Raw genomic sequence first — 17773 nt, 5'->3', positions numbered from 1 at the left:
TTAAAATGCCTGCTTCAGAATACGCACAATTATCTGGTTCTTCCACACTCGTTGGAATGACACAATCACCCAAATCACCAAAGACGGCAACTGTCACGTCGGAACCTGCCAAAATTTCTCATGACTACGACTATGGTGAGTCCTTGACTTTATATCTACTTGCTTAGTGATGCCAGAACAATTGGACTAATTGTACCTCTTACCAACCTAGAATCGGACGACGAGATAGCAGCAGCCAAAACCGAACAACAGACCGCATCACCACCAAAGACTTCGATTCTCGCCAAAGTCAAGGCAAAACTGTCGTCGGACTCGAAATCAGCGCAGCCGACCGCTTCGGCCTCGAAAACGTCCTCGAGTAAATCAACCACCAGGCAGCAAGCAAGGGCGGACACCGTCTTTGCATACAAGGTCCTTGCCGAGACGAGAATGTGATGGGGGGGTTTTCCTTGACACGCCGCCACGACACCGAGCCTAGTCTGCATGCTTTCTGCTGCACTTGGCCAGATTCATTCGGCCGATGGCAAAATTGATACCAGTTGCTTTTCTGGAGTTTAACAGCACAAAGATATTGGTCAAGTTGACATGTTATTAAAAGGTGGATGAGTTTTATCCTCAATGGAGGAAGTGATTAGACCTGTATATGAATATTTTCATCATTAGTAATTAGGGCGTTTCGCAAAGCGACAAAGGTGATTAGATCACATCAATTTATCCTTTTCTTTTAATTGACTCTGGCTTGCATTTCCATAAGTGATGTATCATGCGTGTCATTCATCTGTCGCGAACAAATTTGCAATATTTTGTATGATTGAGACTGTAAAGGCAGTCTTCGGGTGCCTCGAATCTCCGCGAATGATCTGAGCAATTCCAACATGAGTCAAAAAGGGGTCAACTTGGGGCAGCTCTTTCAGCTGCATCTGCTTCCAACATACCGACCTCGCCATGTGAAAGTCAGTACCTCCGTCCTTCCGGTGTCGGCGATGGGGGCCGCTTTGACTCTTTGCGGCTGAGTGACGTATTTTCTTGGTCCCTTATGTCCAACACTGTATTATGCAGTGTTCATCTTGCCGAGGCACTAAATATAATCTATCTTTGCGGATACCCACGTAATCCACAGATGTATCTTGGAATCATGCCACTGTCAATTGGCCAGAACTTGTTCTTTACATGGATGACCCACAAACTAGATGTGGCATGGAACATCTTTGCAGCCAATGCCAGTGTTGCCGATGGGTACAAAGCATATTACAGATGCGATCCATGTTTGCGATCAGCCAAGCCAACAAAGAGATGTATGCTGAACTCTCGATTATATCGCTACATAAAGCCAGAAACGTACGCATCATCATTAACAGGAGTACAAAAAAAAAAGGCTATATAGCGAGCCTATTTCTTTTCTTAATACTATGATATGCCTGGCAGTGCATTGGGCCTGTTCATCACTTGTGTGGCCGCCCAATGCTTGACCGAGATTAATGAAGCAGATAGGCAAATGATTGGCCTTTCCCCGTCAAGATTCAAGTGATCTTATCCACCAGGGGTTCGGGTATGATCACACTCCTGCCCACTCCTGCCACTGTGGTTTGGTTGTCGTCTGGAAGGCTACATCTTGAGGAGCTCAGTTTAATTTTCATCAACCATCCACAATCTCTCTTTAGGCTATTTTGTATACGATACAGGATATCTAGAAATCCCCCCTACAGATGCGTGGCATCATGGAGGGACACGAAGGCCCTGACGACGACAACAGAACTCTCCGGTCCACGAAGAGACAACCACAAGCTCAAGCATTTACTAATAGCAGATGCAGGAGCTGTAATGTACATGCCAAGTCTCAATATACTGGAGTTGGTACAGCAGTCGTCAGGATGGGCGTATTCTTCGCCATAGACATACTTCGACCAAAGCTCTAATCGGATGGGAATTCGGAAAACCCATCGACACTCCTTGATTTTAAAGTCACGCAGACTTGGAAGCTTGCAATAAAGTATACCAACCGACGTTATTGCTTGAAGCATGATACTGTATAGCAATCTCGCATCAGGTCTCATGCGTACATGCTGCGAGTGCTGAAGAGACATCGCCGCATTGTATCTCTACCATCTTGGAAGCAACTTTTATGGGAATCGACAAGACAAAAACGTGTATGGTATAGACCGCCCTAGGGAATGCAGAATGAAAGCTAGGCGGTATAGATTGACTGACAAGAAATTTGTTACGGCATGGATGCAATACATGTTATCCTGATTGCCATTGTCAGCAACGACTTACAAACACTGCCACGAGTTGGTTGGTGCCGATGCCCATTCATCAGATCGCTCCACAGTCTGGAGCGTAATGACCCATTAGCAACTCATCTGTATAACACCATGAAGGAGTTTCCCAAGCTGTAATACAATGGTTCAACCACGCGCCCTATTTCCGACCCTTGTATGATAACAAATGGTACCCATCGCTTGAGTAGAAGCAGTTGCCCGTTCCTCATTAAGTTCTAGGGGGGCAGCCGCATGAAAATTGTCTAAACAACTCCCGGGACAAGCAAGCAAATTGTACCAGGACTCCCCTTGTCGTGTTTGGCCTATTCCCCCGCATCTCGCTAAGGAACCCCAGGTTTTGCCAAGCTAGATTCTATCTTTCCCCGCGTCCCACAGTGGCACTGATCATTGTTCAATCTCCAAATATCGGTACTTGACGCCCGCAGACCTTGTTATCTAACCTGCAAGTATGCACAAGAGGTGGTAAGATTCCAATGGAGAAACCTTGATCATCCAGGGATGATACGGAGATGCCCCAGAAAAGTCTGACGACACTGGCACCAAACGACACACAATCGGATTCATTCATGGGTTCGCTCCGCGCATGACTACATGCATGCTCTTCTTGCCTAGGTACATAAAAGGCAGAGATGTGCACCTCATCAGTGGTCAAGACTATACTGATCCCCTTCCATGCTTACGATTTCAAGTTGCTTGTCTCTCGGTGTCGCTGCTGCATGTTGATACTCCCCTGGGCTCAGTCGATTGTCTTGCTTTAGGATACTCTCTTGCCAGACAGCGACTACCACCAGCGCTGCAATGGCTTTTTCCCAGTTTGTCAAGAATCGCTCCCTTCGCGCTAGGGACGATAAGAGGACCAAGGCCGCCGAGTTGACACTGAGACAGTCCCTGTATCCCATCTGTCTGGTGACTGTACTGTTCTTCTTGTGGGGCTTTAGTTATGGTTTACTGGACACCTTGAACAAGTAAGTGCTGACTGATTCCACTCGGTCCAGTTTGTCTCAATCCGCGACCTGGTTTCCTTTGACGGAATTGACATATTGACACATCGTATACAGACACTTTCAAAATACTCTCGGGATTGATAAAACGAGATCAAGCGGTTTGCAAGCGGCCTACTTTGGGTATGTGCTCACCTCGGCAAATTGCCAAGTATAGCAGATTAGTATGTGCACTAACTCTGAGCACTTCCTGACAGTGCATATCCCATTGCATCTCTCGGTCATGCAAACTGGATCCTTCGACATTACGGCTATCGTGCGACATTCATCTGGGGCCTCTTTCTCTATGGCGTCGGTGCCCTGATTGCCTTTCCCTGTATTCAAGCTCGATCCTTTGGCGGATTTTGCGCCTCCATCTTCATCGTTGGCAACGGCTTGGGCTCTCTCGAGACAGCTGCGAACCCATACATAACTGTATGCGGACCACCAAAGTATGCCGAGATTCGCATCAACTTCTCCCAGGCCTTCAACGGCATTGGGACCGTCATCGCACCGGTACTGGGGTCATATGTCTTCTTCAACTTTAGTGACGAGGAGGCCCTGCGCAACGTTCAATGGGTCTACGTCGCCATTGCCATCTTTGTTTTCATCCTGGGCTTAATCTTCTTCCTTTCAACCATTCCCGAAATCACGGATGCAGACATGGCGTTCCAAGCCGACGAAACGCATGCAAATGCCGACGATAAGCCTTTTTGGAAACAATATCGCCTGTTCCATGCTGCTTTTGCTCAATTTTGCTACACTGGTGCTCAAATTGCCGTGGCAAGGTAAGTGCACTTGCCGCAAATACTTTATGAGAGGCGAAATACTCGTGGCTAACACGTCTCAAAGTTACTTTATCAATTACGTGACGGAAAACGGTACCACCGACGAGTCCTCTCTAGGATCCAAGTACCTCTCTGGTGCCCAAGCTGCCTTTACGGTTGGGCGATTCGGCGGCGTCTTCATCATGAAGTACGTGCGGCCACGCTGGGTCTTTCTCATCTTTCTTACCATGTGCATTATCTTTACGGCACCGTCCATCACGCAGCGGGGCATCACGGGTATGGCGATGCTGTACGTCGTGCTCTTCTTTGAGTCCATCTGCTTCCCAACCATTGTGGCCCTGGGCATGCGCGGTCTCGGTCGCCATACCAAGAGGGGCTCTGGCTGGATCGTTGCCGGTGTCCTGGGCGGCGCCATTGTGCCGCCGCTCACGGGCGTCGCTGCCGATCGTCACGGTACACCCCTGGCCATGGTGGTGCCTCTCATGTTTTTTGTCGCCGCCGCGTCATACGCTCTGGCTGTCAATTTCATTCCGGCTTATAGAAACCCCGCCGATGCCTTTTCAACCACCGAGATTGGACTCACGGAACATCAAGACGATGTTGAGACGGCGAACGGAGGCGTCATTGCGGAGACCAAGGCCGTCGAAAAGGGTACAGAGGCAGAACACGTTAAATAGAGAAGAGCAAGAGTTGATTGAGGTGAAGCTACCTAGGGAGGTATGAATCTAGGTATGCGCAATGCCTACGAGGGAATGTACCGAGGCCTTGGGTAATCTATATCCGAATAACGGCGTCCCATTCTTCCTTCGTGGTATACCCGCTTACCAGGTTACGATATAATGAGATCCTTGCTATATGCCTACAGTTATCTGCTTGAAACATGTAATGCATAAATTTGCTATCATACTTTGGCCCAATCACTTCTAGTCGCAAATTTGAGTCATACCTGTGGGCGGGTGCATCCTTTTGAACATGCATGTTTAATGCGACACTGCAAACACTTAAGCACAGCCATGGGCTGACCTAATCCTTTGGTTTTACTTTAGCTTTTGAGTGAAAGTTCTGATAGTATTGCTCTTGACGATAAATAAGACGTACGGTCTCTATAATTTTGATTTCATAAACAGGTTTGTCTACTTTCAATGTCCTGAACTGGTCAAACAATGACGCGCATGCAATGAGAATCTTTTGCTCATTTTCCTGTGCCGTAACCTATAGCCGGCAACCCCTGCCCTTAATGGCACAATGGCGAAACTGCCTGTCAATTGGCATGTATCATTTTCATGCCACATGACCTACAGGTAACCCATGGCCTTGACCACGGTTGACTTTTCAACTTGTGCTGGCCATTACGACAAGACACTGACGGATCGGCGGTCTGTCAAGACATGCCTTTTGCAAGTATATTGTCTTCATCACGATGACACTCTACACGCCCAATGGAACAATCAATCACCGCATACTATCTGGCCCACTGAGTAATATCTCATGAACCAGAAAAAAATACAACTACTGTGGACATCGGGTAGCGTAACAGACATACACAAAACGATTACGAGGACAAGAATATATATACCATCACAATACGAGCAACTTGGTGTCAAGTAACGAGCTCGACAAGTTGTGGGTTAGTCACGGCTTTGGTCAAATGTTAAGTACCTTGTTGCGCGACGCTATGCAACTCTTTGGGATGGTAGTTCAAAGAAGGGCATGGCGTAGAGCCAAGAACAAAAAAAAAGAATAATGACGGCTAAATATATGGTGGTAAATATATAATAGAGATGATAGATGCTCACCCCCTGCAGGGAGTTGGTGCTGTTACGGACGTCCAAAAGCACTGAGCACAAAGTGACGCCGAAATATGTTCAAGTAAAGAAAGAGGGAAAAAAAAAAAAAAAAAAAAAAGATTGTAGACAGGTATGCAATGACAGCACATGAAGCAGGTTTTGTGCGTCGTGTATGAACCGACCATGGCCTCCAAAGTTTTCAAATTTTGACGTTCGGTCTTTTTAACATGGTGAACGCCTTCAAGATGGTCTGTCTTTGGTCTTCGCTCATCCAAGTCAACGTAATGTCTCCATGGCGGTTGGCGAGCAGATCCTGTTCGGTAGCCCAAACAAAAGCCTGGTGCTCTTCAGGATCCAGCTTTACCGAGGGCTCGTGTGATCCAATCCTGTCCACGTCGACCAGAAATGTCATTTTTCTCCAAATAAGTCCATCAGTCGACGGGAGATGGACGTCGTCGATAAAGTCTACAACGACCGTTGCGCGTAGTCCAGCCTCTTCCCACAGCTCTCGACAGGCAGCGGCCATGATGCTCAAGTCGTCGTCATCACAGGAGCCGCCGGGGACCTCCCAGCAAAGACCGCCAAAATCATGTTCACTGCGCTGCACAAGGAGGATTTTGTCGCCGTGCGAGACAACCGTTGCCGCGACCAGGCAGTCTGTCTTTGGTTTGCCTTGGCGAATAAATTCTTTTGGGGACAATTGAAACCGCGCCAACACGTCGGGCCTCGAAAACTTCAGCGTTGGTGCAACCTGGGCGGTGGTGTCGAATTGGGTGAAGTCCAGAGTGGATGCTCCTGAGCGAATCTCCTCCTGCAGCGAAGGCTCCGGCTCCGGCTCCGGCGTAGCCATTAGGAATGGCGCCATGGTGCAAAGACAAGCAAGTTCCTTGCGTCGGGAGGATCTGCTATATGTATGGAGATATGTATGTCGGGTGGCTATAAGGGATTATGCAAAATTGGTTTTCTTGGGATGAGGGAAGCATATGTCACGCGACAGATGCAAGATGCGAGCCTGCCTACTTCGGTTACCAAAATCGAACTTTAACTAGAAGGAAACCCCTCGCATTCTTATGCCCATTCGTTGCGCAAGATGCGTGGCCGTAGCCAATTTACCTGTCATGTCTGCCTGGGCTGATATTTTTTTTTTGCTGGACCGCCTGCCTGTCCAGCCAGCAGCCAGCGGCCAGCAGCCAGCAACATCAGCACCTTGCTAGTCATTCTTTGCCGCACCTGATCTGACGGGATCGTCGATGCAAAGACACTGTTGGTCCGACGGGAAGTACTTGCGGGACCCCCCAAACCATGCTCAACTTGTCATCTCCGGTAGGCAGAAAGAAAGAGGTATTCTGCTCGTGGGTGTCTTGATGGTCTGATCCCTTTGCAGTAAGAGGTGCTCTCCACGTTTCCCTCATCCAACGCCTTGCGTCGTGCCAATAGGCAGTGCCCGCTTGGCGTGAGTCAAGGCGCACAGGATTGCCCGCAGAAGCAAAGCGTGAAGTCATTCGATGGGACATGGACACAGTACAAGTCATCAGCAACAAGCTACCGCGGAGCCAGTGTCGCCTGCCCACGCTTGTCCTGACCTGAACCTGCACTCCAAAGCAGAATGAATGCACAAGGGCTGCCCGTCTTTTTCCAGGGGTCCTTCGGGGACCACTTCAGCTGACTGGCCCACCTAGATGCATGCATAACGAATTTTTCTTTTCTCCTGGTCTCAACGGCTCGAGTTCTTTAGGATGGAGGAAAAAGAGAAGCAACGCTTCGCTCGGCAAAAAGACAACATTAGAGAATATCACATAGATATACCATGCCCTAATACTGGATATTATTGGAGAGGGGCTGTGAAATTTTGATTCGAGTCTCACCTTGTTAATCAGATTGAAGGAGAACCTAGGCCAAGGGCTGCGGGGGGAGACTTTCAACGTCGCAAGCGAACCGCCCTACCTAACCGAGTTTCTGCTGCATTGTGTTTGCTGTACAAAAGGATGCGGAAACATGCATGCGCGCACAAACAGCCGAGAAGAGGATTGTCCGGAATGACCCATGTGCTTTAGAAAACATGAAACAAGTCGGTACCTAGTTTAGATAACTTTTTTGTTTTTCTTCCCCTAGAATTTAGTTGAGAGACTTGAACATTAAAAGCTGCCAAGCATTTCCAAATGAATGAAGTAACTTGTTACCCGCGCTCTTTACACACTATGATCAGTAAGCAGCGAGAAGTAGACGTCACAGTTGATAATGATCGCAGCTACAAGTATGTCGATACGAATTGTAACCTGTCCATCCATAGCTCAGAAAAGAACCGAACAAAATTAATTGACTTTAGCAGCTGATTACAAGCACATTGCCGCCCCAAGCTCTATCCAAGTTGAAAATTGGCAGTCCTGCCCGTTATAATCGATCCCACCCGGAAGCAGAATACACAATACCTCAACCGAACAACTCGACATGGCAAGGATCCATAGACATGAGTATTAACAAAATGCCGTCCAAACATGTACATTGTGAAAAACTAATGTGGTTTCAAGTCTCGCCAGATCCCAAGGAATACCTACTACCCATGCCATAAAAGACTTGTCAAGGGCTACGTCTCTGGTGCTGTTGGGGAGTTTCCCGCCTTCAACCTGTCTGCGGTTTGCCCGACCTGACGGTCTGAAGGCCCATAGTAACCATGGAGAGCCTCATTGATCTCACTGAGTGGAGCCAGCGCCGGTGCTGAGCTGTCACTTCGACCACGCTGGTGAGTGTCGCTGGTCCGGCGCGGGTAAGTTGGCACAGGTCTCGTCGTGGCACCACTGCTAGAGCGGCGCCGCGACGCTTCCATCGTGGCATCTCCCAGCTCTGACAAACCATGCTGGCCGTCCCAACTCCCGCTAACTTCACTGACGTTGCTATAGTGTCGACTCCGTACGTTCGAAGTCTGTGAATCATAGCTTGCACGACTTTCCGAGGCCCGAGACGTTTGGAATTGGCGTTCTGCGTCATCGTAACCGTCAGAGCCCGAGTATATGCTCGACTGTTGTGCTTGGTTGTCGGGGTTGTGCACTGGCTTATATAGACCGGGCCAGGCTGGGGGAGTCGAGTGGCCAGAGCTTAATCCAGGACTTCTGGCTGGTGATTGATGCCTACCCACCGTGCTGGAGTCAGATTCCGCACGTAGATGCCCAGGTCGGCCAAAGTGGTGTTCCAAAGTCAAGGGGTCAAGGTCGTTGGTTTCGCAAACCTCTGTTACGGTCGTTGTCACTGGCGCGCCGCGCTTGGACGATGTTACTGTTTGATTTGCAACAGAGGAGCCGCGCTTCGAATCCTCCATGATCCTGGCATTCTTTCTCAAGCGTCGTATCACGAGGAGAGCCGCCACAATGACTGCCACGAAGATGGCCACAACCCCACCGATAACTCCCCCGAGTTGTGCCTGATTAAGGCCTCCACTACTTGGAGAGGTTTCAATGGCTGCCATTTTCGACACGGTGCTCTGAGTGTATGCTGGTAGAGGGCCGGCGCTGACCTTGGTTACGGGACTTGGTGCTTGCGTGGTTGTGTATGTGAGTGAAGAAGTCATGGTACTTCCAACCGAGTCTGTCGTAGTGACGGCTTTGGAAATGGTGAAGGTGCTTGAGGCTGTCGAATAACAGCCATCCAATTTACAACCCATCCCACTCTGGCAGCAGCCTCCGCCAAGTGATGCTGGACACGCGTAATGACCCGAGCTGCAAGTAACATTTTCACCAGCAGGCGGAATACACTTGCCATCACTGCAGGTGTAGTCTTGGGGACAGCATGCTCCTACAATACTCATTAGCACGACAACATTCGACCTCATTGCACGGGTGTGTTCTGAATACCTGGCATCTCAACACCGCATGCAACGTAACCAGCTAAACCACATGCGGTTGTCGCGCTGGCTGCCGCCTTGAAGCAATAAGTTGAGGCGCATTCGTAGCCGTTTGGACAGCAGCCACCGCCGTTTGAAGCGGCGCAAAGTGACCATCCTGAAGTGCACGTGCTGTCACGGCCGCGAAGGACTTGGTAATCCTTTTCGAGGCGACGAATGTAATGATGATTGTTGTCCTGATGCGCAACGGCATTACCAGCAATTGCGACGAGAGCCAATACCTCGCCGCTCCAGGGTTTCCAAGATGCGTGCATTTTCGCTGGTGAGCTGCTACAGGCTGCCGGCTTTTACATGTGCGAGGAGTGAAGTGACCTCGGGCGGTCGAGCATTTCAAATACACCTTTTGCGACAATAGAACACCGTTTCCCTCGCCTATCAGGCGGCGAAATTATATTTGAATGCTGGTAAATCAAAATGGGTCCAAATTCACAGGTATTGCCAACTCAGAAATCAGGAAAACCTTTCGTATGTGGTAAGAGCGGGTGTTTCTGACAAGAGGACCTCAATATGCGGTTCAGAGTCCAGTACGAGTTCGACAATGAAAGACTGACGTGCTGACGGAAGATACCAGGTTGCTGATGGCTTATTTCCAGAGGAAAAAGCAAGACGGTATAATAGGACAATGTGAATATCTGTATGTGTGGGCAAGCAAAGTCTCTCTTTAAAAGTCTGATACCTCTGTTCCAGGAATATAATGTTGGTCGTCGCAGTGTTCTTTGAGTGAAACTTGTCTATCTCAAAGAAGGTATTTTCTTGGGAAAGGATGGGTATCTTGAGAATGGGACCTTGTGGGATGGGCATATCGATGAACCCGACCTTGTGGCAGCAGAGGATTGTCTCGGCGCTGCATATGGGTGCCTCACCAGGGTGTAATCTGACCAACGGCAGACAAGAGTATCCAATCCGCAGATTCAGCCCCCGAGACTCTGATTGCACAATTGCACCCACTATCATGTGTTGCATCGGGATCGTCACCAATGATAGACACCTCCGTCCGCCGTGTCAGCAACGGAGTCGCCCTCCATTGGCTCGCTTGATCCAAGTGCTCACATCTGCGTACACACGGAAAGACACGATTGAATATTCCGTAAGGCTGATGACCTTAATGCTCTGGTTGGGGGAGATTTACTGAAATAATGGCTTCTCCATGGGCTGAGGACTAAGAGGCCAAGAAAAAACTTTTGTCCATTTCAATCCAAAAGTCGGGTTGCACGCGCTTCGTGTCTCGAGTACCGGAATACTCGGCTGGCGATGCTATGCAGAAGGGGACGGTGGCGATAGCCCGTCGTGCATTCGGCAGATTATGCAGGTCATTAGCATGCCGATGCGAGCGTGAATAGTGATGCCGCGGCTGGCAAGCTTTTGCAGTTGCAATGGCTATCGAGATGGTCACTAAAAACAGCCCCCAAAGGCTGGAGCGCCAACTTGACGAGTAGAGTCTTAGTCGACCACGAAGTCGATGTATGCCCACTGTCCCGATATCAGCTAAATATAGGCATTGTCCTCATGACATGATATTGTTGTAAAACGTGTAAAGGGATTACAGCTTGAAGACTGGAGGCCATGCAGAAAGGCATCTTGCCATTATGAGCTATCACGTACCTCGAGTAGCAGCCTTACCATTGTATATGATTCACTTGTGTCGCACAATGTCTCTTCGGCTCCGAGAAGAAACGATCAGCAAGTCTAACACTCGAGAGTCTGACCACCAAGTCTGGGGTTTAGACGGTCGATTGTCCATTGTTCTCGCAAGAGGAAGTAGAGAGGGAGATCCGGGAGCGTGGAACGGGACTCGGGTAACCCCCAGCATTTTGCGAACCTGTGGAGAAACCCTGAATTATTCCAGCGCACCTGCTTATAGTACCTACCTCGCAGTATCCATGGCTGCAATGTGCGCACTACGATTTACACTCTCGTACCTTGCGGTAGCTCCACGGGTATATACTAAATCTGACATGATACTATCTGGATTATATGCCTAACGTCTGCCATGTAAGAGAGCGAACTATGCCATTGTCGGCGCGGAACTTTTGGTCTCGAGCCGTTCATTTCTCACGAATGCTTCAATCAGAGAAATGCGATGCAGAGCCAGGGAGTTTCCACATCCATACCTAGTACACTTTAGCGGCAATGCTCCGTCGGCGGTTTCCCCACAAACTAAAAGTGCCCAAGTGCCAGCCAGGGTGCCAGTGTGCCTATGGAGGTTTTCTGTCCTCAGAAGATCTTCGGGGCTCTAGCGGTACGTTTATTCTTGGCCCAGTGTCTGTTGAACCACAAAGTCGATGCTGCCAGCAATCACTGATTGTCGCCCACAGCTCATGCCATGCACCTTATCGCGTCGTCAACGTTTACATACGAGCCATGACAATGATGAACAACGACCCATCCATTCTTTACTTTCGTTAGTCAAGACCTTACCTACTTAGGGATTTCGTATTTGGAGTTTACTTCTAGTGGTGGTTTCGAATCATTCTAGAAGCGTGGCCAACTCAGCCCCAAGTGGCCACCCGTAACTCTTGTCCCTGTCGTTGAGAGTCTGACCTGCTAGGTAGGCTTTGTTGATGAGGCAGTCTATTGGTGCGACTCACAGAACATGAGTCCTTGAATTGACTCTTTTCTTTCCTTCTTTTTCGCCTCCTCTGGCCCCAAGATTGCTGGAGATGCGGAGGGTCCAAGCATAATGCAATCTCCTCCACGCCTTGGGGATGCAACCCCCAGGTGCAAGGCACTGCAAGTGTTGCCAGCAATGACGGCTAGCCAGGCTCTAGCGAAACCCGGTCGAATCCAAGTTCACCGTCAACCCCAGCAACCGCGATCCCAAGCCAGCTTGTGATAGGCTCGCATGCGGATTCTCCGCGCCTGTCTTCGGATCGTCCTTCCACAAGATCGACCGGCGTCCGCCATTCCCCCTCACCCCAGGTCTTGGACGCCCTTGCAGCTTTACCAAGAAGGGCCTGACCGCGACGCCTAAAATGGTCACGATGTTGAAGGTGGCCGACGGGTTTGCCATTGGTGTTCTAGCCCATGTAATGGCTCGTAAAGAGTACTCAAAGCCCGCTCTGTCCACTGTCCGCTGTCCGCTTCTGCAACTTTGCATTATCACTTGACTTGCTCGTTCCAACATTGTTACGACGAGTGTTCTTAGCCGCCCGTACCATTTCGCCGTGTTGAAAGATCTGCCATTGCCATCCTTTGCGCTTCCGATCCACTCAGTCATTGCGCATCTTTTGGAACTTGATTGCTTTGACAACTTGTTCCTCTGACCGACTCTGCAAGCGCAACCACATCCAAATCCGACAGCGGGGGAAATCGCACATCGCTTCTGGCCCCCCCAGAACCCAGAGCGCGAGAGCTGTGCATGGCAGCTATCGGGTGGCCGTGAATGGAGAGAACGGCGGCGTTGATCCAGTTCGGCTTGGAATACGGATAGCAGACGAAAATGTTGCTTTATACCAGAGTGGCGGCCCCAAAGGCACCCAAAAGGCGGTCCCGTGCAGGTCCGTACATCTTTCTCGCAGAACACCAGAAGCGGGGTCTTTTTTTCATCTATGCTTGTGTATCATGAATGCTAATTTTGGCCGTCTCCTACTGCAGGCTGTACATCTTGGTGAGTACTTGCCATTGAACCCCGATGTACTTGATCGAACTGCTATGCGCGAGTAACAGCAAGACTAATAATCCCAAAGTAAGGACAAGGTAAGTTGAACCAGGCATGGTTGCGAGTGAGTCGCACAGATTCCAGCTAATACCTTTTTGATCGTTTTAGAAGAAGAAATGCGACGAAACAAGACCTCAGTGCGCCCGCTGCGCTGAAAGATCTCTGCCATGCACATACGAAGCCGTAAAACCCCGCCAACGTAGGAAACGAGACTCCGACGCTGGACTAGTGGTAGATTTGGAAGAACGAGACGGAGCCAACAACGATGGCGACGAGCACTGGCATCTCGGCGGAGACATTGTGGAGGAAATACACAGAGATGACTGTGGCAGTATAACAACAGATGCCTTGTCAACAACAGAAACAGACACACTGCTATCACCGACCGCAACGAGTATATTTAGCTTCACCGACGATGATGTCAAGGGACACCAGCTCGGAACCTTGGTTCGGAGGAGCTCTGGCTTCAGCATCACCTCCAACCCCTTGTGTCTGCCTCCTGATCTGGCACTGATCGCGCCTTGCCCCTTGGCTTCACCGACGTTGGACTTTTGTATACCGGCTTTCAACGAATTCTCGGATCGACCAAGCCGCCGTGCTCTTGTTGATCACTTTTGCAATGTTCTCTCTCACCTTATCGTGTTTAGGGAAGAATCGGGCAATCCTTTTCAGCAGCTGGTTCTACCGCTCTCATATAATAGTTCCCCAGTCATGAATGCGATATACGCTCTAGCCAGTGCTCATCTCGAATATCGAGGCGTCTCGTCCGGCGAAAAATCCCTCTATTTTCACAACGAGGCGATCCAGGGCCTTGCCCAACTTATCGAAGCTGGAGGCAAAGCAACCCATAAAAATGAGCTCCTAGCTGCAATTATGCTATTGGTGTATTACGAAGTCGTGAGTCTGGAATCTGGTCAAACGTAACCAATCAGGTCTAAAATGTGTATAGCTGGTTCAAAAGGGACGCTCGAATATTGTTGATGGCCACCTCCGCGGCGCACTCACTATTATGGAATCCTCTCCAGGAGATGCCAGTCCTACGAGTATCTTTCTGGAACGGGTAAGAACGCATCCTATCTTGATATTATCAATGGCTCATGAAGATATAGGCCTTTCGCTTTTACGATGTGATTACGGCACTGTCTCTGGGCACTGCGCCGATCGCAACAGCGCCGGCTGCAGGCTGCCTGATTCCATTACCTCCTCTAGATGCTCCCGTAGCCTCGCCTCTGCGCAATGTCGACACGTTGCTCGGCATGGCAACAACACTTTGGCCCATCATGCATCGACTCTCGAACCTCTTTTCTTTGAAGAATGAACTGGACAATGCAGTTAAAAGTCATCAGAATTCCAAAGCAGCAGTACTTCGAACGGAATTCGAGACAACGTCTCAGGCTATCCAGATGGCGCTCGATCGTTGGCAGCCCAGCTTGCCCCCGAATATCGTCCTCAAGGATGGCCATCTCGAATCGATTAAAGGCCAGGAAATGCCAGAACGAGACCTCCTCAACTCGATCCTACACAACGCGCTAGCGTACCGCTCCAGCGCATTCGTCTACTTGTATCGGTCGATATATGGATATTCGCCCGATCATGCACTGGTGCAGAGGCATGTGCATGACTCGCTCATCTACTGTTCACGATGCGTTGCGTTCAAGGGGCCAATGGGTGCTCTCTTGTGGCCGCTGTTTGTTGCCGCATGTGAAGCCATAACTACAGAAGACCGAGCTTCCGCCGAGAGGACATTTGGTGAATACGACACACATCAGGGCATGACGAATATCGACAATGCCTGGGGTGTTGTCCGAGAAGTCTGGAAGCAACACGATCTTCTCAGCGTGACCCCGTACGGCTCCAAGGATGCTGACTTGTGGCGACGGGTCAGCAAGGAAATGGGAATTAGCGTTGTTTTGGGCTAAAGAGCCTAGAGGCTGTGGATAATCTTGCTCAAGTAAAGACAAGGCAAACTTTGCGAGCATTCTGAGCTATCAAAGTTTGGGACATTCTCATGTGCAGCGTTGTCGGATCGGTGAGAAGTGATTGCATGGGACACGGCGCAATGCAGGTGAACAGGAAAAAGCAAAACCACCTAGTTAATAGTATACCAATCAAATTTTCTTCACCAAGTAACAAGGGCTTTTACAGTTTCGTCCCGAGTTGGACCTAGACTTGAGCTGAAAATTTACTTTTGAGTGCAAATCTATCCAACATGGAAGCGAATGCTGGACTGATATTTACTGGTGTCCCCAGCCGATGGCCACGCGTGTCCAGGGCTTGGAATGCCCAGATTGATCACACCCGAATACTCTGGAGTTTGTCTGTCTTCCCAGATGACAGGGCCTTTTTTCGTGCATTTTGACTGGCTTCTCAACTGCATTACACATTGCAGGAGGATAATAGCAATTACTGAGCCACCAGACCTGCAGGAAACCGCATTTGGTTGCGAATCTTACAAGCCTCCGGAAGACTATCGCCCAAGTGATTGAGCACTCGGGATCACACGTTGTGAACGTTCCATAATGTGGGCAAATGCAGCAGAGATGGTGGGTGTCACGCACGCGATATCGTTCCTGGGTGTGAAGAGGCCTGGACAGGTCTGGGAGAGGTGGCCGCTTACCCAAGCGATCGCCTGTGTCGCGTGAGTGGATGGGGAAGATTAGCATGCATTGCCCTCTCGGGCAGGGTCAAGATTCAGCACAAAGTCTAAATAGACATGACCAAACACAACCAGCTCCGCCTTGGCCATATAATGAGATACATGGGGAAAAAAAAAGCAAGGCACGAAAGCTAGGTGTTGTATATCGACTCTTACAACCAGGCATCCAACGAGCAGCAAAGCTTGTGTCGTCCTCTTTGCCCTCTCAACAAATCGAAAGCCACATGCAGTAATCGTGAGCCAAGAAGTGTCGAGTCGGGCAATCCATCATTGCCGACACCCACTATCTTTGAGAATACATGTGCCGGGACTAGACATATACAGAGATAAGATTCACGATAACAAATAATTCGGAGACTCGGGAGCTAGGCACGGAACATAAGTTACAATATTTTGAACCGCTCAACGGAGCACATGACTGAAACTGGCAGTGCCCCTGACTGGAAAGATTTCCATCAACGCCAGGCCAGGTTGTCCGCGGATCTATCCTCTTGGGTCTTGACCACGACCAACTACTGAAGGCGCATTTCGCTTGCTTTTCATTGGTGCAATGACAACAAGCAATTTGTTGGCTGTGTTATAAAGTGCCACCACGGTGAGCAAGCGGCCACAGCGCGGGGTTCAATAACCCCCAAACATACTTTGCAATTACATGCCCATGTGTCTATATTGCCCACCCTGTCCTATTAAGGTTGCTTGAGACTCTCTCTTTATCGTCTGCCTGCCCTGCCGAAGTCTTGTCTCCAGAGGGTACCTAATTACCTCCATGTCTATTGCATAGTAGCGAGCGACCAAGAAACGAACACATGCAGTGATGACCGATTGCTCAAGTCATAATTCTATCAAGATTCCAAAATGATGAGGGTTTTGATCTTCTCGCAACGGCACAGCTACTCCGCAGACATGTGTGGAAGCACTCCTCACGACCCTTGGGCTTTTTAGTTGGCTGCTAAAAGACTATTGCTACTGTAATGTAGGGCACCATGTAACTGGGCAATTATCGTGGGCGCGGGATATCTCGACTGGGGTCTGATGAAGGCGTGCTCGCCAGGACTTTACCTGCTGTGTAGAGGTCGCGAAAGTGCCAAAGTCTTGTGCAACGAGCATTGGTGCGACCCATCTGGAGACAGTCTGTCTTCTATTACTCGTGAATTTAATCCGTTGCTTGTTATTTCCTGACTACAACATGTGTAAATTCATGTACATGATGTAAGGGATACAAAATCGCCTAACCTGCCTACTATATTACAGATTACTTTACTTGGATGACGGAGTTATTGACGGAGCCCCCTCTCTACCTTGCCTTAGCCTCCCACGGGTCGCGGCCCCAGCGATCTGTTCCTCAACTCTCCAGAACTCCCCCTCATCCACTTATTCGCATACGCTATCTTGTACAAGGGCTCTTCCCGTCACGTCCCACCACCCGAGTTTCAATAGGCTGGGGAGGTAGGCCCTGAATCCGGGGGTTCAAATCGTTCGCTGGACCCTGCGAGCTAGTGTATTCCTTCCGGAATCCAATAGTACTAGAGAATATTTCCGTTGATGATCTCGTCTCTTTTCTTCCCCAAACCCCTTGTGGCTCTGTGTGCGCGCGTCCTTGCTCACAAATCTCTCTCTCGCCCTCATCTTCTCTTCCTTTCATTGATATTCCCGGCGGCGACAACACTATTTCTCCCTATAGACCATGTTGCCAAGCCTAGTCTCGAGCTGGTAGTAGTCTGTAACGGTAC

At 49.5% G+C, this 17773-nt stretch overlaps 5 protein-coding genes across 5 annotated transcripts; 3 read left to right on the top strand and 2 right to left on the bottom strand.

Moving 5' to 3' along the window:
* Positions 1-5: 5 nt before the first annotated feature.
* Positions 6-435, top strand: PFICI_14906 (uncharacterized protein; the record flags this gene model as incomplete). The annotated part of the gene is made up of 2 exons (XM_007843487.1): positions 6-135; positions 212-435. The coding sequence occupies 2 exons, from the start codon at positions 6-8 to the stop codon at positions 433-435; spliced, it is 354 nt and encodes a 117-aa protein (XP_007841678.1).
* A 2642-nt stretch (positions 436-3077) lies between these two features.
* Positions 3078-4724, top strand: PFICI_14905 (uncharacterized protein; the record flags this gene model as incomplete). The annotated part of the gene is made up of 4 exons (XM_007843486.1): positions 3078-3244; positions 3338-3403; positions 3478-4047; positions 4112-4724. The coding sequence occupies 4 exons, from the start codon at positions 3078-3080 to the stop codon at positions 4722-4724; spliced, it is 1416 nt and encodes a 471-aa protein (XP_007841677.1).
* A 1309-nt stretch (positions 4725-6033) lies between these two features.
* Positions 6034-6699, bottom strand: PFICI_14904 (uncharacterized protein; the record flags this gene model as incomplete). Its single annotated transcript, XM_007843485.1, has 1 exon — positions 6034-6699. The coding sequence occupies one exon, from the start codon at positions 6697-6699 to the stop codon at positions 6034-6036; it is 666 nt and encodes a 221-aa protein (XP_007841676.1).
* A 1719-nt stretch (positions 6700-8418) lies between these two features.
* On the bottom strand, positions 8419-9983 carry PFICI_14903 (uncharacterized protein; the record flags this gene model as incomplete). The annotated part of the gene is made up of 2 exons (XM_007843484.1): positions 8419-9620; positions 9680-9983. 2 exons carry the CDS (start codon positions 9981-9983, stop codon positions 8419-8421), a joined length of 1506 nt encoding a protein of 501 aa, XP_007841675.1.
* A 3307-nt stretch (positions 9984-13290) lies between these two features.
* PFICI_14902 (uncharacterized protein) lies at positions 13291-15306 on the top strand (the record flags this gene model as incomplete). The annotated part of the gene is made up of 5 exons (XM_007843483.1): positions 13291-13362; positions 13420-13425; positions 13496-14284; positions 14337-14447; positions 14497-15306. The coding sequence occupies 5 exons, from the start codon at positions 13291-13293 to the stop codon at positions 15304-15306; spliced, it is 1788 nt and encodes a 595-aa protein (XP_007841674.1).
* Between the last annotated feature and the right edge of the window lie 2467 nt (positions 15307-17773).

This window comes from Pestalotiopsis fici (genome assembly GCF_000516985.1).
Source record: "Pestalotiopsis fici W106-1 unplaced genomic scaffold PFICI_Scf_14, whole genome shotgun sequence".
In the NCBI taxonomy this organism is placed as follows: Eukaryota; Fungi; Ascomycota; class Sordariomycetes; order Amphisphaeriales; family Sporocadaceae; genus Pestalotiopsis; species Pestalotiopsis fici.
This window is presented reverse-complemented; position numbering and strand designations above follow the sequence as displayed.